The 21,916-nt window shown below is 48.3% G+C and overlaps 1 protein-coding gene across 1 annotated transcript in view; it reads left to right on the top strand.

Moving 5' to 3' along the window:
- Positions 1-1,078: 1,078 nt before the first annotated feature.
- Positions 1,079-21,916, top strand: part of CCL21 (C-C motif chemokine ligand 21) — a 37,811-nt gene continuing 16,973 nt past the window's right edge. The window contains exon 1 of the mRNA XM_069213470.1: positions 1,079-1,369. Within this exon, the coding sequence (XP_069069571.1) occupies positions 1,306-1,369 (64 nt within the window). The 5' untranslated portion in view covers positions 1,079-1,305. The remainder of the gene's footprint in view (positions 1,370-21,916) is intronic.

The raw sequence follows: 21,916 nt of genomic DNA, 5'->3' as shown, positions 1-21,916 counted from the left end.
AGAGCGGCCAATTGGCGGTTCCCGCCGGAATGACCCCCTATGTGTATTCGTCCCTACTATCTACCTTTTACCTCATCTTGAATACATTCTTTCTACCCAGGTTAGGAGGGTTATTAGGGTAGACTGCGTTGTTTTTTATTTGCATTGGCGCAAGGTAGCATATTTAGTGTCGGCGCAGGAGGAAACACAAGGGTCTGCCGTATTCTAATAAATAGGACGCATTGTTTTGAAAATGACACTGCGCGACGTGCCAAATTTGGAGCAGCGATGTGCACTGTCATTTTCTCTTAAATCTGGCCCTAAATGTCAAGACTATGTAGCCTTGGTATTCACCCCAACGTGCCATGGATCCCGTGCTCCGGCCATGTTCTTCTTGGCTAAGTTTGGGCCCCCGGCACTTAGGGCCAGATTTACAAGTCCCTTGCGCCGGACTAGCGTCATTTTTTTTTTTAATGCTAATGTGGCGTTAAGGAGGCCATTTCCCCATGTCATATTTACAAAGTGGCACAAAGCATGCATTGCGCCGCTTGGCAACCCCCTGCGCCACAATATACTTGCACCAGGTAAAATGTATGTAAGGAAGGCGCTCCCATGCAAGGAGGCTGCAAAAACGTTGCAGTGAATCCACAAGATTTCACTGCAACATTTTTTTCCGTCATTTTTAAGGCCTGTTCGGGGCAGGCATTAAAGTGACGGACCCATAGTAGCCTATGGGCCTCCCTAGTGCTTTGCTGCACTAGCGCCATAATATATAGCGCTAATCCAGAAAAGCACCACAATAGTGTTATAAATTATGATGCTAATGTGGAAACAAGCTCCCTGGTGCGCCGTATTGTAAATTCAGCGGAACCATGGTGTGGTTAGGTGGGACAGGGGCGTGCAATAAAAGTGGCCCATCGGGACCGATGCGCCTAGATATGGCCCTACCCTTCTACAAATTAAGCACTGCAAAGCTCTACAGGACTCAGTTGGGGGGGGAGGGGAGTCATAGCCAGAAAGAGACATTTTAAGATGTACCAGATTTGCAACCCCTGATAAAAACAAAATCAATTATCGGGTGTGTGGAGTGAACCTTGTGCTCCGCGGGCCGCTCTGAGGAGCCGAGGCGAGGGCCGGGGGCTAAACCACGGCTGAGTGATCGGTTCCTGGGCAGCAGCCGGGCCGGGGGCCAAGAAGTGGGAGAGGAAACCGGGGGTGCGCTCCTCTTAAATAGAGGCTCGTGGAAGGACCGTCAGACCGTCCTGAAAGCAGCCAGGCAGGTGCCCCCGCCCCCCATCCCACGGTGCCTGCTGTGTGCGTTCAACCATGGCCCCCCAGGTGCCCCTCGCTGCCCTCCTGGCGGCGCTGCTCTGCGCCCTCCCCGTCCAAGGTAAGTGATCCCATCTGGTTTCTTCTATAGCGCCGAAAACTCGAGGCGTTCAGGCGCTTTGACGATTTCATTGTCGTTTAATTCACAAATGTCCTTTTTCTGCTAAAATCATTAAAACCGCAGAGGTTATTCCGAATCTCCTCAGATTTTTGGGTACTGCATTATTTTCCCATCCTCGTACGTAAAGGTGTGTGGTAATACTCTGTGCAGTAATACCGTCACACGACAACGCGGCATGAGATATTACAGCGCGTGGTATTTCCACTAACAGAAACAGCGTGATTTAGAACCGGGTGGTTATAGAAAACACCACAGTTTCTGGAGGAAGTTCTAAATTTGGAACACTCTATTCTGTATTTAGCACTTTCACCTTAAAATCGGAGTATTTTACACTTTTTCTCCCCATCTATGAAGAAAGCCTCAAAATCTAGCATTTTTAAAGTCCTTTAAATGGCCCGGCACTCACAGGTACTGAGTACCCGCACTTGTTTATTTTGAGAGAGTTCATGCACTTCCCAGCAGGGATCCCATATGAATAATAGGAGAGTACCGGCACTTCTCCGTGACAACTATATACTCCTGAATTGTGAATACCTGCACTTTTATTTTTCCATTTCAGATATCGAGTCGACACCATCTAGCAGCCAGCAATACCCCCTAAAATACCTCAGGTGCAAACACAGGCGCGATTTTTCTTGTAGAGACAGTGCTTAATTTGAGCCAGTGGTTGCTGATGGTGGGCACCGGGACTTATTTTTGAGGGCCGGCACTTATTTTTCTGCATCACGCAATTACTGCGAGGAAAAGACACATAAGGGAAAGATGGAGGAAGAGAAAGACGGACAAGCTTAGAAAGGGAGAAGCAGAAAGCTGCAAGAGTGAGCTGAAGGGGAAAGGACTGGCAGTAAATGGATTGAAGAAGCCCGAGATGGCTTCAGGATTAGCTGCCTCAGTATTCTGTGCTCGCACATTTAATTGCAGCAGACGCGAATTTCAGAGGAGAGCTTTGGGCACCGGCACCTTTTTATTTACAAATTAAGCACTGGGTAGAGTCAACCCCTGGCACCTCCACTGGTACCCACAGTGACTATAATGTAGGCGTAAGTGTGGTAAAATGGGTACACATTAGGGTCTGGATTATATGAACTGCTTGTGATAATTTGTACAGAATTGTTAACTATCACTATGTTTTTGTTGTTGCAGGTGGTGCACTTTATAGTTCTTTTGTTGTTGGCACTGCTGTCTTGCAGCAGGAAAACACAATCTCTGTATTTTGTTTTGTTGTGCAATCATGAGACCTGGTATCTGATCCCACTTTTCTATTACATCGCTTTGTGTGATCTTGTGGAAATTCCGCTATGTGGCGATACGCCACACCCCCCACAATAAGGACAATGCTAATTGGTTTAGAATTAATAAATATCCAGACTGACTGTTACAACCTTCAGCACATGGATGTAGTATATATTTTTATAGCTCAAACCTAAGGGGAAGGCAGCTAAGTGCTATTGCGGGGGCTGATTTTAAAAAGTGGAGCTGCACTAAGGGGCAGATTTAGGAGCCCCTAGCGCCTTCTTGCGCCACATTAGCGTCATTTGTTTACGCTAATGTGGCCCAATGAGGCCAAGATCTCTCTGCCAAATTTACAAAGTGGCACAGCATGCATTGTGCCACTTTGTAACTATTTGTGGCAGGCATACTGTGTGCAAAGGGGGCATTCCCCCATTTGGGTGGGGGCTGAAAAATGGCACATAGAAATCTAAGAGGTTTCTTTGCAGCATTTTTTTCGGCACTTTTAACGCCTGCTCTGAGCAGGCATTAAAGGGAAGCACGCCATTGGTTACAATGGGCCTCAATGAGCTTTGCATCAACATTTTTGACGCTAATCCTGCAAAGCTCCGGGTGCATCGCCACTTTTCTTAAATCAGGCCCTAAGTGTCACAGCCTCAAATAGTATAGCTAACGTAGCAGTGGATGCTTCTAGGCACTGTAACAGACAGGTGTTATTGCTATCCTAGTGTGAAGACTTTGGACTTCTAGAGCCTTATAACCATAAAATCTGTCTGCCTCATGTAGGTTTAGCTATTGCCAGGTTTTACTATTTGTCTTTCGTCTTAACACTCTGCCCTTTAGTTATTATTCGGTGTTTTACAACTTAATTGTGTCCTATCATGAATTTACACCCAGTACATATTTATCAGTTTCTAAAGCCGTAAAAGTTCTACACTTTTCAAATTTTGATTCGACTTTATAGATATTTTGTACCTGAGGGGTGAGCTGCACTAGCATTATTTCAATAGACACATTTCTTTAAATTATGAACTTTTCATATCGCTATTCGTATGGTGATGTAACATCGATATTTAGAAGTGCTTTTACGATCCGTTCGGGGCGCTACAGTCAGAAAGAGTTTACTTTTAGCTTTTGTGCAGCAGGAGAGTGGATGAATGTGCATGTTTACCAAACAAAAGAAAAAAAAAGTACAATGAAACAAAAATGCGGAATCGGGAGTAGGTGTTGGTGGACGGTGGAGGGGGGGATAATTCCCCAAATACTATCTCAGCAAAAAAGTAATAATAAATGTTAGGTCTACATTTATTTGAATTAACCAACTTAACTTCCATTCGTATATGGCAGTTTAAATACATGTAACTAACACTGCCAAACGCGTGTAGAATGCAAAACTAATCGTCCGTTATGATGCGAATAGGATTCAAAACTGAGGTCTCAAAGTTACTCAAAGATCAGCGACGCAGGGTCTGAACCCACTAAGCTACCTCCCCAGCGTAATATACCTGTCAGTGTCATGTGAGTGACCAATCCTTGCGGGCATGTACATGAAAGTGTTTCGCGAGAACTCACGCTTGAGTAAACTGTTGGTTTAGTTTCTTAACTTTCACTGCTCCGCGTTTGTTTCTGCTTTCATTTAAACAAATTAATCACAAACACTGAGCAAATTCCACCAATTGTACCGGGATAAATACAGCATACTCTTGGCAGACAGTCTCTCTCACTTAGAGCGGGGTCAGTATTATTTGTACTTGGCGAGTTAGTTAAACGAGTAAATATTTACAAAAAACTTAGTTTTCTGGCATTTAGAGCAGCGCATTGGAAATAGTGAGGCTTTTGTGTCTGTGAGCTGAGCAGAGGCTGCTGGGAAGTGTCTGCAGGCGTCCATCTTGTCTGCGCTGCCATGATTGGCTGTGAGGCTTACAGCAGACAGCACAGCTTTGTGAATGTGTGCCTATACATGTGTGTGTTTACATACACACACACACACACACTTACAGGACTACACATATAAAATTAGCTATGGCTTGACCTCCCACCCTGCATCCCCAACCTGCCCCCACCCACCTCTCTCTGCTCCCCACTCCATCTCGCTGCCGGGAGCAGACAGGGGACTGAGTTGCCTGACAGTAACAGATAAATGGCTTTACTTATTTCATACTTTGTAGGCGTCTGTTAAAGGAGAGCATACCTTTAACTTGTTCTTCCCTATATAATTTGTCCTTTGTCCCAAAAAATGGGGCATTCATGTAATGATCTGACCTTTGTCCCAAAAACCGGGACATTTGTTTAAAATTAAGAGAAGCGTGGGGACACCGGGACAGTCCTCTAAAAACCAGGACTGTCTGGGGAAATCCGGGACATCTGGTCACCCTACAGATGGCACACTTTACCCCAGAATTCTGCTTGTTTTAGTGTGTTTTAACATCCACAACTTATAAGTTTCAATCGTTTAGCTATACACTTCGTTTGAGGATCCCAGCTAGCGCGTGTTGTGTCATGTACAGAAATGTTAGTGTCTCACAGAAGACACACTGTTTGCCTTCATAAAATGGCACAGATCTTCTTCCACGTCTCGTTTCCCTTTTGTGGATGTTTCATTGTTGTGGATGGAGTTCAGCTCCAGAGATCCTCTGGATGTACATCTACGTCCACTCCGGCTCCCATCTGCCCAGAGCCAGTGCCTGGGTTCCCCTTTCCGCCTGACCTGTGTCGGGCATCACCAACCAACCAAGAGACATCAACCACTAGAGTCTCTTGATCCTTGATGCCTGCCCCTCGTCTGATAATGCCTGAGAATTGAGAGGACACTCTGTCCCAGAGCAAACCCATGCCCTAAATTAGAGATGGTTGATTGGTTGGTTTTGGCTCATTGCCTCTAGACCCGCAGGGGGATAAATACCGTCCTTGTGAGGAGAGCAGTAGACACCTGGGTAGAAAAGCCCAGATGTAAAGTCCATTTGTCTAAAACTGGTGCAGGGGTTGTCTCAAAGATGAGAGCTAAGCTGGAGACTTTAGAAACATGCGGCAGGCAATCAGGGCTGATCTAAGATATGCTGGCCATTGTGAAGGTCAAAAGCTAAGCTGGAGCTTTTAGGAACATGGAGCAGGTGACCAGGGCTGGCCTAGGAGATGCTGCTCCATCTGGAAGGTCAAGAGCTAAGCACAAGCCACCAGGAACATGCAGCAGATGATCAGGGCTGACCTAAAAGATGCCGAGCCATCATGAAGGTCAAGCTCCGCAGGGACATTTCCCAGACTTACAGCATAGTGTGTCTTCATGGACTGTAACCTGTCCAGCACTCCCTTTGATTTTGTGGGAGCTCCTACCTGCCTTGATCTAGGCTGAGAGGGATGAAGGCATTTTATTTCTCTTCTCTGTAGGCATTAGGGGTGTCTTCCACTGACTGTGACCAGTCACCCTTAATCTGGATCCATTTGAACCATCTATTTGTCACTGCTCTGAAGATATCACAGGTAGACATCCCGGTTCAACCCTAAATCCAAATTTCCTAGGCAGTTTGTGAGTTGGTGCTCCAGGTCTAATGTGGGCCCAACAAACGGGGCCCCTCATGCATTGGGTGGCATTGACATCAGGTGCCAGTAGTGCCTTTTGTAAAGGATTGAGCCCTGAGAGCTAAGGTAGGAGTCCAGTTAGTCTCTCCTGAACCATTCCTGGTGCCCTGAATCCCTGTTACCATATCTGCTGCCGCGGGATGAACTGAACACCACCTCTACACATTGGGAACTAGCCCTTGCCACACACCATCCATCAATCTGGACTTGAGTTGGACACACGGTTACTTTGGGTGGTGGCTTTTTGAGTAACATAACTTTTTAGGACTCTTTTGCAGATTCGTGGCCAAGTGGGTTTAAAAGCATCGGGCGCCCACCATTTGCACCCAGGTCCATCAGAAAACTAGAGCACAGGGCAGAGGTACCACAGTAATATTGAGGTTGACGTATCTAGTGTGTCATCACAATGACAGGGACTGAGAGGAAATGATGAACACACATAGCAAAGGACTAGAGATCTGATGGATCCCAAAATGAGCCGACGACACCCATACCTCCTCCCCCCCCCCCCCCCCCATATGTTACCGCTGGGCATATATCAGATGTTAGGGACCTTTTCCATGCAGAAGGAATTAAGCCAATAATGGCCCTCCTGCCCCACCATCGATATCCAAGCAGCACGCATGCGCACCGTGTGGCTTTCATGGGACAGCCCTGTGATGCTTGTCAGCGCGCTTTAGGCGCTGCTCACAGTAGCGCATGTGCCAAGAGCCTGGCAGGGCAGTCAAGAGTGAAAACTATGGTTTCCCTCACGAGCTAAAAGGGTGTAAACCCTGCCCACATGGTAAATCCAACCATGTACCCCCATATACAACTTGACTTCCCAGGCCTGGGTTTCCCCACCGTCGGAGGCATTGATGGGTGTAACGTTGGTGAGTTGTAATGACGTTTCTTGCCTGTAAAAGGCAGTTTTGCATCTGACTAAATAATTTCTTCAGCTGCAGCGCATTCGGGTCATTACTCCGGTTGGGTAAACCAGACAATGAAACCGATCAAAATGTGAATTGCCAAGCTTGAGTTTGTCAACGTTACAAGTATTTGCTATTGTTAACATTGCGGGTACCATAATTAACAGCGTGCGCTGCCTTACTCTGATTGGAAGATGTGACCTGCACAGAGACACTGTTACAAACACACACACAGACAGACATGCACACACACACACTGATGCACGCGCGCACACATACTGATGCACACTCACACGCACACACACACATACTGATGCTTGCGCACACAGGCATACACACACGCACACAAAAACACATTCACACACAAACACATTCACACACCCACACCTACTGATGCACACTCTCACACACACACACACACACGCAGGCACACCCACGCACACACCAACTTTCACACACACGTACTGATGCTTGCGCGCACACACGCGCACACAGTTATGCACACACACACACGGACACACAGACACACACCCACACGCACACACCGACCACAGCAGGTGCATTAACACTTGAGTCTCTGGTACCCTTAGGCCCGTATTTATATTTTTTTACGCTAAACTGCGCTAACCTTGCCCAATGGCCATGCCCAGGGGACTTATGTCCCCTGGGCATGGTCATTGGGCATAGTGGCATGTAGGGGGGCACAAATCAGGCCCCCCTATGCCACAAAAAAAAAAAAAAAAAATACTTACCTGAACTTACCTTAATGTCCCTGGGATGGGTCCCTCCATCCTTGGGTGTCCTCCTGGGGTGGGCAAGGGTGGCAGGGGGTGTCCCTTGGGGCAGGGGAGGGCACCTCTGGGCTCATTCTGAGCCCACAGGTCCCTTAACGCCTGCCCTGACCCAGGCGTTAAATTCAGGCGCAAATGCGGGTTTTTTTGCCTCGCCCACTCCCGGGCGTCATTTTTGCCCGGGAGTATAAATACCACGCACATGCCTGGGAGTCATTTTTTTAGACGGGAACGCCTACCTTGCATATCATTAACGCAAGGAAGGGGTTCACGCAAAAAAATGACGCTAACTCCATGAACTTTGGCGCTAGACGCGTCTAATGCCAAAGTATAAATATGGAGTTAGTTTTGCGTCGAATTTGCGTCGAAAAAAACGACGCAAATTCGGCGCAAACGGAGTATAAATATGCCCCTTAGTGCCTCTGACCCCGCGGCAGATGATCGCTAGCTCCGCTTTCCCACTGAGATGTGGTATGTAGCCGACAGGGTGCGCAGTTTTCTGCAACGTCGTCAGCTCACTGAGCTATCACCAGCTTATCGCCCGCCGTCATTACTATGATATCAGTGCTCGTTTCAGGGCAACATAGAGGGTAATAGCGAGGGCCCTGTGAACTGCTCACTGCTGGGATATCAGTGAATGGTGGAAGTACAGAGGTGAATCCCAAGAGACATGTCAATGCCTCAGCCGTGGAAGGTCAGTGCGTGGTGGAAGTCAGTGTACAGGTGCGTTACAGGAGCCATGTCATTGCTCCAGCGCTGGAATATCAGTGCATGGTGCTGGCTCGTGTAGATATACCATGTGAGAGCTCTGTATATACCTCAGTAATGAGATCTCACTCCTTAGGGCAGGTCAGAGGAGAGATACATTGTTAGAGCTCTGTATATGACTCAGTAATGAGATCTCTCTGCTTAGGGCAGATCAGTGTAGAGATACATTGTGAGGGCTCTGTATATCCCTCAGTAATGAGGTCTCCCTGCGTAGGGCAGGGCAGTGCAGAGATACACTGTGAGAGCTCTGTATATCCCTCAGTAATGAGATCTCTCTGCTTAGGGCAGGGCAGTTTAGAGATACATTGTGAGGGCTCTGTATATCCCTCAGTAATGAGATCTCACTCCTTAGGGCAGGTCAGAGGAGAGATACATTGTGAGAGCTCTGTATATCCCTCAGTAACAAGATCTCACTCCTTAGGGCAGGTCAGAGGAGAGATACATTGTGAGAGCTCTGTATATCCCTCAGTAATGAGATCTCACTCCTTAGGGCAGGTCAGAGGAGAGATACATTGTGAGAGCTCTGTATATGCCTCAGTAATGAGATCTCACTCCTTAGGACAGGGCAGTGAAGAGACAAATCGTGAGAACCTTTGAACGTCTCAGTGCTGGGATCTCACTCTACTGTCCTACTCGCCGAAAGCTACTTCGGTACCTTATCAGGGGTAGTAAGCGCTGCATAAATACAATTACAATTACTGTGTAATTCAGTACAGAGGTGCCTCGCTAGAGCACGCCAGTGTCTCAGAGCTGGAGAGCCAGTATGGGGTGCACAGTGACAGCGCCCTGACTCTCTGGGAACTGAAACCTACACGCAAGACTCAGGTCAACACACGTGTATCTCACACAAGCCCTGCAGCTCCTCACCACTGAGACATCACTACACGGTGCAGGTCAGTGGAGGCATTCACAGCGAGACCCTGGAGATGTGCAACGTCCTTGTACCGTGCAGGATGGTATAGAGGAGCTTCTCTAGAGCCGTGTGAATGCCTCAGTGCTGGGATATCAGTGTACCATGCAGGTTAGTATAGAGGTGCCTCTCTAGAGCCGTGTGAATGCCTCAGTACTGGGATATCAGTGTACTGTGTATGTCAGTATAGAGCTGCCTCTCTAGAGCCGTGTGAATGCCTCAGTACTGGGATATCAGTGTACCATGCAGGTTAGTATAGAGGCGCCTCCCATACGCCCTGTGAATGCCTCAGTATTGGGATATCAGTGTACTGTGCAGAACAGTATAGCAGTGCCTCTCTAGAGCCGTGTGAATACCTCAGTACTGGGATATCAGTGTACTGTGTATGTCAGTATAAAGGTGCCTCTCTAGAGCCGTGTGAATGCGTCAGTGATGGGATATCAGTGTACTGTATATGTCATTATAGAGGTGCCTCTCTGGAGCCCTCTGACTGCCTCAGTACTGGGATATCACTGTACTGTGCAGAGCAGTATAGCAGTGGCTCTCTTGAGCCGTGTGAATGCCTCAGTACTGGGATATCAGTGTACTGTGTATGTCAGTATAGAGGTGCCTCTCTAGAGCCGTGTGAATGCGTCAGTACTGGGATATCAGGGTACGGTATATGTCAGTATAGAGGTGCCTCCCTGGAGCCCAGTGAATGCCTCAGTACTTAGATATCAGTGTACTGTACTGTGCAATGCAGTATAAAGGTGCCTCTCTACAGCCCTGTGAATGTATCAGTACTGGGATGTCAGTGTACCATGCAGGTTAGTATAGAGGCACCTCTCAGGGGCCCTGTGAATGCCTCATTACTAGGATATCAGTGTACTGTATATATCAGTAAAGAGGTGCCTCTCTGGATCCCTGTGAATGCCTCAGTACTGGGATATCAGGTTACGGTATATGTCAGTAAATAGGTGCTTCTCTGGAGCAATGTGAATGCCTCAGTACTGGGATGTCAGTGTACCATGCAGGATAGTTTAGAGGCACCTCTCAGGAGCCCTGTGAACGCCTCACTACTGGGATATCGGTATAGAGGTGCCTCTCTGGAACCCTGTGAATGCTTCAGTACTGGGATATCAGTGTACTGTATATGTCAGTATAGAGGTGCGTCTCTCAAGCCCTGTGAATGCCTCAGTACTGAGATATCCGGGTACAATGCAAGGCAGTCTAGAGATGCTTCTCTGGAGCACTGTGAATGCCTCAGTACGGGATGTCAGTGTACTGTGCAGGGCAGTATAGAGGTGCTTCTCTGGAGCCCTGTGAATGCCTCAGTACTGGGATATCAGTGTACCATGCAGGTTAGTATAGAGGCGCCTCCCATACGCCCTGTGAATGCCTCAGTGGTGGGATATCAGTGTACTGTATATGTAAGTATAGAGGTGCCTCTCTGGAGCCCTGTGAATGCCTCAGTACTGGGATGTCAGTGTACCATGCATGTTAGTATAGAGGCACCTATCAGGAGCGTTGTGAATGCCTCGCTACTGGGATATCAGTGTACTGTATATGTCAGCATAGGGGTGCCTCTCTGGAGCCCTGTGAATGCCTCAGTACTGGGATATTAGGGTACGATATATGTCAGTATAGAGGTGCTTCTCAAGAGCCATGTGAATGCCTCAGTACTGAGATGTCAGTGTACCCTGTGAATGCCTCAGTACTGTGTATGTCAGTATGGAGGTGCCTCTCTGGAGCCCTGCGAATGCCTCAGTACTGGAATATCAGTGTATAGGCAGGGCAGTACAGTATAGAGGTGCCCCTCAAGAGCTGTGTGAATGACTCAGTACTGGGATATCAGTGTACCATGCAAGTTAGTATAGAGGTGCCTCCCAAGAGCCCTGTGAATGCCTCATTACTGGGATATCAGTGTACTGTGCAGGGCAGGCTGGAGGTGCCTCTTAAGATCCCTGTGAAAGTCTCAGTACTGTGATATCACTGTACTTTGCAGGTGAGTAGAGAGGTGCCTCTCTAAATCCCTGTGAATGCCTCAGTACTGGGATATCAGTGTACTGTGTAGTGCAGTACAGCATAGAGGTGCCTCTTAAGAGCCCTGTGAGTGCCATGGTGCTGGGATATCAGTCAGTGTACTGTATATGTCAGTATAGAGGTGCCTCTTCAGAGCCCTGTGAATGCCTCAGTACTGGGATATCAGTGTACTGCGCAGTGCAGTACATCATTGAGGTGCCTCTTAAGAGCCCTGTAAGTGCCATGGTGCTGGGATATCACTCAGTGTACTGTATATGTGAATGCCTCAGTACTGGGATATCAGTGTACTGTGCAGTGCAGTACAGTATAGAGGTGCCTCGCAAGAGTCATTTGAATGCCTCAGTAATGGGAACTTGGTGTACTGTATATACCAGTATAGAGGTGCCTCTCTAGGACCATTTGAATACCTCAGAACTGCGATATCAGTGTACAGTGCAAGACAGTACCCAAATGATGTTTAAGTTAAAAAATTGAACCTTATTTTCGTGGGGTGTTATTTGATTAGAATGGTTTGAAAATACACAAAGACATTTTTTATATATAAAGAAATAATTTAATCCATATTCAACGAATATATAAATAAAATTAACACATTTTAATATCTAAAACATCTTCGGTACACACTGACATCAGTTTTCCAGGGATTCAGATCCATTATTCGTATTCCTAATTATAGCATTGGATTTTCCTCTTATAGCATATATTTTTAAACATATGAATATGTTATAACGTGGCATGCTCCATATTGTCTTGGCCCCACAGCCTACATGTTTCACTTACACTTTAGTTTCTTCAGGCTGTTCTGGGGCAAACTAATTCAATGTAATTACATTATTCAACAATTCCGAGACATGAAGAGAAGTATATACAACTGCTGATTTCAAATACATTCTGTTCTTCTATCATTCATCTATACCACAATTATATCCAATTCCACTTTACAAAAAATAAAACATCTGCGGCCTTCCAAAATCACTCACAGAGCGATATTGGCTTGGTGCTTCCATCATACGAACCCCCATGTTTCCACAAAAACATCTACAGGTGTTGAAATTGGAATAAATGATTTATTTATTCAAAAGTTTCTATGTGTATATTGAAACCACTGTAGTAATATAACTCCTCAAGAAAATGGGTTTAATACTTGTGATGGCTGCCACGTCCAATTTTGTTACCCTAAGTGTGTCGGGTTTGCCCAGACGTGGGTCCCGGGCTCTGGTACTGGATTTGAGCTAGCCTGATGAAGGGTGATACCCTTAAACTGGTTGCTGGATGCTTGTTTTCGGTCTAGAGAGGACCTGGCCGTTTGGGCTGGACCGTTCTCATGGGGAACAGGGCCAAGAATGATTTGCATATGGCTGATTCCAAACTGGGGTGGCGTGGTGAGCAAAAGAATTGATGGATTAAACCCAGATTTGTGACTGGGGGTGAGTGTTTGATTGGTTCCACATTCCGTCCATCATTTGTGTTTGTTAGCTTTTGGCGTCCAAGTATTTGCAGAGCTGATGGATATGCAGTCCAAAGTTGGTTTTGATGTTTAAGGTCCACAGTGTCCCCCCCCCCCCCACCGCTGCAGAGGTACTTTCTCTATAAAGTCTGCAGAAATAGAAGGATTTTTTGTCACCTCCCATGTCTAAATGAGGCCTATATTTATGGCCCCAGCTTCCCTATTTAAAAAAAATAATAATGTTGTGATCCTGGGAAAGTCATTTAACTTTTATATTCCTACTCTCATTAAAGAACAAATAAAAATGCTTAGAAAGTCTAAGTAAAACTATAATCCTTTGCTACGCTGGTAACAAGGGGTGGTCAGACCTCGCGGAGTTTCACTCTGTGGAATTCTGCAGCGTTACATAAAAACAAGATTCTGCAAGAGTTCTGCCAAGAGACATAACGGAGGTATGTTGTGCTGCTTACTCTGCAATTTAGCACTAGTAGGATGAGCAACACTGAAAAATCAGCATGAATTGCACTACGTGGTGTACAAGAGCGAACAGCCATTCAAGTTGATTTTGATGCCACTCAAGTAAAAAATCTACTCAAACGGCAGTGTTAGAAATGGGGTTTTTGGTTGGCAGTCAGGTTACCCCCTGTCCAAGCAAAAGCCCTCACTCTAGTCAGGGTAAGTCACACACAATCCAAGATTATCCTGTGCCCACCCTCTGGTAGCTTGGCACGAGCAGTCAGGCTTAACTTAGAAGGCAATGTGTAAAGTATTTGTGCAATAAATCATACAATACCACAATATAGCACCACAAAAATACACCACACAGTGTTTAGAAAAATATAGAATATTTATCGGAATAATTGTAGGTAAAAAAGAATAAAGTTGCAATGGAAAATTGTAGAAATATCACAGGAAAGTGATATAAAGTGTCTTAAGTCTTTAGAATATAAACAAAGTCTCTTTCAAGCACAAGTACCTGGTTGGGAGTGGAAAAATCTCCTCAGAGGGCCACAAGAGAAGAGGTGCGTGGAAAAAGGGTGTGTGCGTCGATTTCTCCTCAGCACACACGGACTTGCGTCGTTATTTTTCACGCGGGGAAGTCGGCGTCGTTTTCCGGCGCGTGGACAGTCTCTTTCTGTGGATCGCGGGGATTACCAGTTGTCCCGGGTCTGTGCGTGGATTCTCCTGCTTGTTCTCCGGCTGCGCGTCGATCTGCGGGGCTGCGCGTCGAATTTACGATCTCACGGCAGGCGTCGCGTCGATTTCTCCTCTAGACTTCGATCTGCGGGGCTGCGTGTTGAAATTACGATCTCACGGCAGGCGTCGCGTCGATTTCTCCTCTAGAGGTCGGGCGGCATTGTCCTTGCGAGGCCGTGCGTCGGATCTTCGATCGTCCCAAGAGCGTCGCGTCGATCTGCGTCGGTGTGCAGCGTTTTTCTCGCCGCGAAACAAGCTGTGCGTCGAAATTTTCGGCGCACGGAGCGTCCAGTTAAAAGAGAGAAGTCTTTTTGGTCCTGAGACTTCAGGGAACAGGAGGCAAGCTCTATCCAAGCCCTTGGAGAGCACTTTCACAGCCAGACAAGAGTTCAGCAAGGCAGCAGGGCAACAGCAAGGCAGCAGTCCTTTGTAGAAAGCAGACAGGTGAGTCCTTTGAGCAGCCAGGCAGTTCTTCTTGGCAGGATGTAGTTTCTGGTTCAGGTTTCTTCTCCAGCAAGTGTCTGATGAGTAGGGCAGAGGCCCTGTTTTATACCCAAATGTGCCTTTGAAGTGGGGGAGACTTCAAAGAGTGGCTAAGAAGTGCACCAGGTCCCCTTTCAGTTCAATCCTGTCTGCCAGGGTCCCAGTAGGGGGTGTGGCAGTCCTTTGTGTGAGAGCAGGCCCTCCACCCTCCCAGCCCAGGAAGACCCATTCAAAATGCAGATGTATGCAAGTGAGGCTGAGTACCCTGTGTTTGGGGTGTGTCTGAGTGAATGCACAAGGAGCTGTCAACCAAGCCCAGCCAGACGTGGATTGTAAGGCACAGAAGGATTTAAGTGCAAAGAAATGCTCACTTTCTAAAAGTGGCATTTCTAGAATAGTAATATTAAATCCGACTTCACCAGTCAGTAGGACTTTGTATTACCATTCTGGCCATACTAAATATGACCTTCCTGCTCCTTTCAGATCAGCAGCTGCCACTTCAACAGTGTATGAGGGCAGCCCCAATGTTAGCCTATGAAGGGAGCAGGCCTCACAGTAGTGTGAAAACGAATTTAGGAGTTTTACACTAAAAGGACATATAACTAGACAGGTACATGTCCTGCCTTTTACCTACACAGCACCCTTCTCTAGGGGTTACCTAGGGCACACATTAAGGGTGACTTATATGTAGAAAAAGGGGAGTTCTAGGCTTGGCAAGTACTTTTAAATGCCAAGTCGAGGTGGCAGTGAAACTGCACACACAGGCCTTGCAATGGCAGGCCTGAGACAAGGAAAAGGGGCTACTTAAGTGGGTGGCACAACCAGTGCTGCAGGCCCACTAGTAGCATTTAATTTACCAGCCCTATGCACATAAAGTGCACCTTACTAGGGACTTATAAGTAAATTAATAGTCCAATCAGGTATGATTCAAGGTTACCATGTTTTAAGGGAGAGAGCATATGCACTTTAGCACTGGTTAGCAGTGGTAAAGTGCGCAGAGTCTATAAACCAGCAAAAACAGTGTCCAAAAAGTGGAGGGAGGCAGGCAAAAAGTTAGGGGTGACTACCCTAAGGCTGTCAGGTCTAACATGTGTCCCCCCCAGCTGAAAGTGGGGAGAGCTACCCGACCTCCTGGGAGCTCTCATCGCTAAGGCGGAAGTACCTGGAGAGACCATCAGCATTGGCGTGGTCAACCCCTGGGCGATGTTCCACCGTAAAGTCCATCCCCTGTAGGGAAATGGACCACCTCAAGAGTTTTGGATTCTCACCCCTCATCTGCATGAGCCATCTGAGGGGCCTGTGGTCTGTCTGAACCCGGAAGTGAGTCCCAAACAGGTAGGGTCTTAGCTTCTTCAGTGCCCAGACCACAGCGAAAGCTTCTCTCTCAATAGCACTCCACCTCTGTTCCCGTGGTAATAGCCTTCTGCTAATAAAGACTACCGGTTGATCTCTGCCCTCCTCATTTAGCTGTGCTAGGACTGCCCCTATGCCATGCTCTGAAGCGTCTGTCTGCACAATAAATTCCTGGGAGTAGGCAGGGGCCATGAGTACGGGGGCCGTGCACATGGCTTCCTTCAGGGCGTCAAAGGCTTTCTGACAAGCCTCTGTCCAATTCACCAACCTAGGTTGTTTCTTGGAAGTGAGTTCTGTCAAGGGTGTTACAATGGAACCATAGCCCTTGACAAATCGGCGGTAGTATCCTGTGAGGCCTAGAAAGGCTCTCACCTCAGTCTGCGTTCGGGGTGGTTGCCAGGCCTTGATAGTTTCAATCTTGGCCTGGAGTGGCTGCACCTTGCCACCACCCACTAGGTGTCCCAAGTACACCACGGAACCCTGCCCAATCTGGCACTTACTGGCCTTGATGGTCAGGCCTGCCTGTTGCAGGGCCTGAAGCACCTCCTTGAGGTGAAGCAGGTGTTCCTCCCAGCTGGAACTGTAGACAGCTATGTCATCCAGGTAGGCTGCACAGAAGGCATCCTTGCCAGCTAGGACCCCGTTAACCAACCGTTGGAAGGTAGCGGGGGCATTTTTCAACCCAAACGGCATCACCCGGAACTGGTAATGGCCATCCAGAGTTGAAAATGCGGATCTTTCCTTGGCCCCCTCAGTTAGGGCGATCTGCCAGTACCCTGAAGTAAGATCAAACGTACTCAGGAACTTGGCAGCGCCTAGCCTGTCCACGAGCTCGTCAGCTCGGGGGATGGGGTGAGCATCAGTCCGTGTGACTGAGTTGAGACCCCGGTAGTCCACACAGAACCGGAGTTCTGGCTTTGCACCTGGGGCAGTAGCCTTAGGGACCAATACCACTGGGCTGGCCCAGGGACTACTGGATTTCTCAATAACCCCTAGAGTCAACATCTTGGAGACCTCCTCCTTGATGCTGGCCTTCACCTTATCCGACAACCTGTAAATTTTGTTTTTCACAGGGAGACTGTCACCAGTGTCAATATCATGAACACAGAGGTGGGTCAGTCCAGGAGTAAGGGAGAACAGGGGGGAGAACTGCTCCAACAGCTCATAGCAGTCCCCTTTCTGATTTAGAGTCAGGGAGTCAGACAGAATGACCCCGCTTACTGACCCATCACCTTCTTGGGCAGAGAGGAGGTCGGGGAGAGGTTCACTCTCCTCTTCCGTTCCTTCATCTGTGGCCAGAAGCATGTTGATCTCCGACCTCTCAAAATGAGCTTTCAGTCGGTTCACATGGAGCACCCTTAGGGGATTCCTAGGGGTTTTGAGGTCCACTAGGTAAGTGGCCTCTCCTTTCTGCTCCTTTATTTCAAATGGGCCAGACCAGCGGTCCTGGAGAGCTCTGGGCTCTACTGGCTCCATTACCCACACTTTGTCTCCAGGTTGAAACTCTACCAGGGTGGCCTTCTGGTCATACCATTGTTTCATCACCTCTTGACTGGCCTCAAGGTTATCTTGGGCTTCTTTCCAGAAGCGGGTCATCTCGTTGCGGAGGGCCAACATGTAGCTGACCACATCCTGAGGGGGTGTCTTTGGAGCTTTCTCCAATCCCTCCTGGACAATGCTTAAGGGTCCCCTGACAGGGTAACCGTAGAGAAGTTCAAAGGGACTGAACCCTACCCCTCTCTGGGGGACCTCTCTGTAAGCAAAGAGAAGGCATGGTAAGAGGACGTCCCACTTACGCCTCATGGCCTCAGGGAGGCCACCAATCATGCCTTTCAGGGTCTTGTTGAATCTCTCCACAAGACCATTCGACTGGGGGTGATAGGGCGTGGTGAACTTGTAAGTTACACCACACGCATCCCACAGAGACTTCATGTATGCAGACATGAAGTTAGTGCCTCTGTCAGACACTATTTCCTTGGGGAATCCCACACGGGTAAATATTCCCATCAGGGTTCTGGCCACCACCTGTGCAGTTACTGACCTCAGAGGGATTGCCTCTGGGTAACGGGTGGCATGGTCCACCAAAACCAGGATGAACCTGTTGCCTAAGGCAGTTTTGGGGTCCAAGGGACCAACAATGTCGATGCCCACCCTTTCAAAGGGGGTGCCAACGACAGGAAGTGGAATCAGGGGGGTTTTAACCCTTTTTCCTGCTTTACCACTGGCCTGGCAGGTAGGGCAGGATCTGCAGAACTTGTCTGAGTGTGTCCTCATTTTGGGCCATTAAAAGTGGGTGACAAGCCTGTTAAAGGTCTTGCCCTGCCCCAAATGTCCTGCCAGGGGAATGTCGTGAGCCAGACCCAGTAGGAAGGTTCGGTAACATTGGGGGACCACCAGCATACGTGCTGCCCCAAAGCCCGGAACCTTAGGCTCACTGTAGAGGAGATCATTCTCCCAATATAGGTGGTGATCGCCAGAGGCGTCGCCTGCTGCCTGGTTTGAGGCTTGCTTCCTCAAACCTTCTAGAGTGGGACATTCTTTCTGCGCCTTGCAGAATTCCTCCCTGGTGGGTCCACCCTCAACTTGCCAGCCAGCAAGCTCAGGTAAGTCACCTAGGGCGGCAATGTCTTCCCCAGTTGGCTCGGGAGCCTCCTCCTCAGGAGCCCCGTCAGCCACTGTGGGAACTGCTGGGGACGGTTTCCCGCACCCCTGGTCCCTCCTCCTGGCAGCTCTCTGGGCCATCGTTCCAGGCTCCAGATGCCCTTGACTTCCCTCTCGGTCAGCCATGGACCGTGTGGTCATGCAGACCCACTCAGGTAACCCTAACATCTCCAGGTGAGACCTGAGCTCCACTTCTTTCCAAGCAGTGTGCTCAAGGTCATTGCCTAACAGACAATCTACAGGCATGGCAGGACTCACAGCTACTTTCAGAGTACCAGAGACCCCCCCCCACTCAAAGGGAACCAGAGCCACCGGTAGGTGACTCTTGCGATTGTCAGCGACTCTGACCTGGTGGAATGTATTAGGTACTATCTGCTCTGTTGACACCAGCTGACTCTTGATAGTAGTCATACTGGCTCCTGTGTCACGCAGAGCCTCCACCTTCTGCCCATCAATGGTGACCCACTGCCGGTACTTAGAAGTATTTCTGGGCATGTGGGCCTTGGGCGCCATTTCTCCTTCTCCCAGGGACACTAGGGAAATCTCTACCTGTTCCCCAAAGCTAGTTGGGTCCATCTCCCCCCCGAGTGCTACACTAGTCAATCCAGGTGCCTGTCCAGTAGTGGACGGTGCCCTCTTGGGGCACTGTGGATCGCCTTTGTAGTGACCATACTGGTAACACTCCATGCATTTGGGGCTAGATTTCCCTGACTTGTCAAATGTCCCTGGCTTTTTCCCAAATTTGGAAAAGGAAGGGTTGCCACCCCCTCCCTGGGAATTCTTTTGGGGGCCTTTAGAGAGTTCCTTATCTGTAAGTTTATCTCCCCCCTCTTTCTTCTGTTGGGAACCCTGACCACCTTTGTGGGAGTCCCCCCCAGGTACCTTTTTGGACACTCTGGTGCTAACCCAGAGGTCCGCCTCCTCAGCAAGCTTCCTGGGATCAGTCAGCTTACTATCCACTAGGTGCTGGCGCAAATCTGTATAAGTAACATTAAGCATATGCTCTCTCAGAATCAAGTCATATAAACCCTTATAATCTGCTACTTTGTTGCCCCGCACCCATCCATTCAGTGCCTTACTAGTGAAATCAAAGAAATCTACCCATGTTTGTGTGGTTTGTTTGGTGCTGTCCCTGAACCTCTGACGGTATCCCTCGGGGGTCAGCTCAAACTTGGCAAGTAAAGTGGCTTTCTGAAGTGGGTATGTGTTTTGATCCGGTGGATCCAATGTGAGAAGTGTGTCCCTCCCCAATGGCGGCACATAACCCCACATAGCTACCCCCCATTGCCCTTCAGGAACCTCATGAGCCCTTAGTGCAACTTCATAAGCAGCTAACCATTTATCTATGTCATCTCCCACCACAAAACTGGGCACCACATTTTTGGGTATACGAACCTTCTTTTCTCCAGCAGGTCCTGTCTGTATGCTGCCACCATTATTGCTGGATTCAGACTGTCTTGCCTTGATCTCCAGCTCCTTGAGACTCAGTTCATGAGCCAACAATAGTTTCTTTTCAGCCAAAGCTCTTTCAGCTTCCACTTGTTTGGCTGCTCTTTCAGCTTCCGCTTGTTTGGCTGTTCTTTCAGCTTCAATCTGTTTGGCTGCTCTTTCAGCCTCAGCTTGTTTGGCTTCTCTCTCTGCCCTCCTCTCCTCCTGTTGAGCCTCAATTTTCAGTTTTGCCATTTGCAATTGGAACTCCCTTTCCTCTCTCCTTTCCTCTGCGGTCAGGCTTTGCATGGAGACACTGCTCCCTGGTCTGGAAGGGTGCACAATTGCAGTGGTAACACCATCCACAGATAGTGAAAATCCTTCTGAGGGGCCATTTTCTGGCTCCTCTTCCTCATCATCCTCTAAATGGGCTTCTGCCCAGGCCCTCAGCGCCACTTGAAAGTCCTCCTTTCTGGAGGCCCCTTGGGTGGGTACCCTTAATGCCCTGCAGAATCCTCTTAGTTGTTTGACCGTGTATGTATCCAACTGGACTAGGTCAAAGTCCCCAGTCAGAGACATGTTGAGTGAGGATTTAGTTTTTGAAAATTGTCAGGAAAAAACGGATTTTCAAAAAGAGATAAAAACCAAGTTGACCTTCAACTGTGGGTAGGTAGTGAAATACTTAGCTACTGTATGTCACTGCACAAATACAAGTCCTATCCTCACCGCTGATCACCAATGTTAGAAATGGGGTTTTTGGTTGGAAGTCAGGTTACCCCCTGTCCAAGCAAAAGCCCTCACTCTAGTCAGGGTAAGTCACACACAATCCAAGATTATCCTGTGCCCACCCTCTGGTAGCTTGGCACGAGCAGTCAGGCTTAACTTAGAAGGCAATGTGTAAAGTATTTGTGCAATAAATCATACAATACCACAATATAGCACCACAAAAATACACCACACAGTGTTTAGAAAAATATAGAATATTTATCGGAATAATTGTAGGTAAAAAAGAATAAAGTTGCAATGGAAAATTGTAGAAATATCACAGGAAAGTGATATAAAGTGTCTTAAGTCTTTAGAATATAAACAAAGTCTCTTTCAAGCACAAGTACCTGGTTGGGAGTGGAAAAATCTCCTCAGAGGGCCACAAGAGAAGAAGTGCGTGGAAAAAGGGTGTGTGCGTCGATTTCTCCTCAGCACACACGGACTTGCGTCGTTATTTTTCACGCGGGGAAGTCGGCGTCGTTTTCCGGCGCGTGGACAGTCTCTTTCTGTGGATCGCGGGGATTACCAGTTGTCCCGGGTCTGTGCGTGGATTCTCCTGCTTGTTCTCCGGCTGCGCGTCGATCTGCGGGGCTGCGCGTCGAATTTACGATCTCACGGCAGGCGTCGCGTCGATTTCTCCTCTAGACTTCGATCTGCGGGGCTGCGCGTTGAAATTACGATCTCACGGCAGGCGTCGCGTCGATTTCTCCTCTAGAGGTCGGGCGGCATTGTCCTTGCGAGGCCGTGCGTCGGATCTTCGATCGTCCCAAGAGCGTCGCGTCGATCAGCGTCTGTGTGCGGCGTTTTTCTCGCCGCGAAACAAGCTGTGCGTTGAAATTTTCGGCGCACGGAGCGTCCAGTTAAAAGAGAGAAGTCTTTTTGGTCCTGAGACTTCAGGGAACAGGAGGCAAGCTCTATCCAAGCCCTTGGAGAGCACTTTCACAGCCA

The sequence above is a fragment of the Pleurodeles waltl genome, chromosome 1_1, assembly GCF_031143425.1.
Source record: "Pleurodeles waltl isolate 20211129_DDA chromosome 1_1, aPleWal1.hap1.20221129, whole genome shotgun sequence".
NCBI classification, from domain to species: domain Eukaryota; kingdom Metazoa; phylum Chordata; class Amphibia; order Caudata; family Salamandridae; genus Pleurodeles; species Pleurodeles waltl.
Note: the sequence above shows the minus strand (reverse complement) of the source record. Positions and strands in the feature narration are given on the sequence as shown.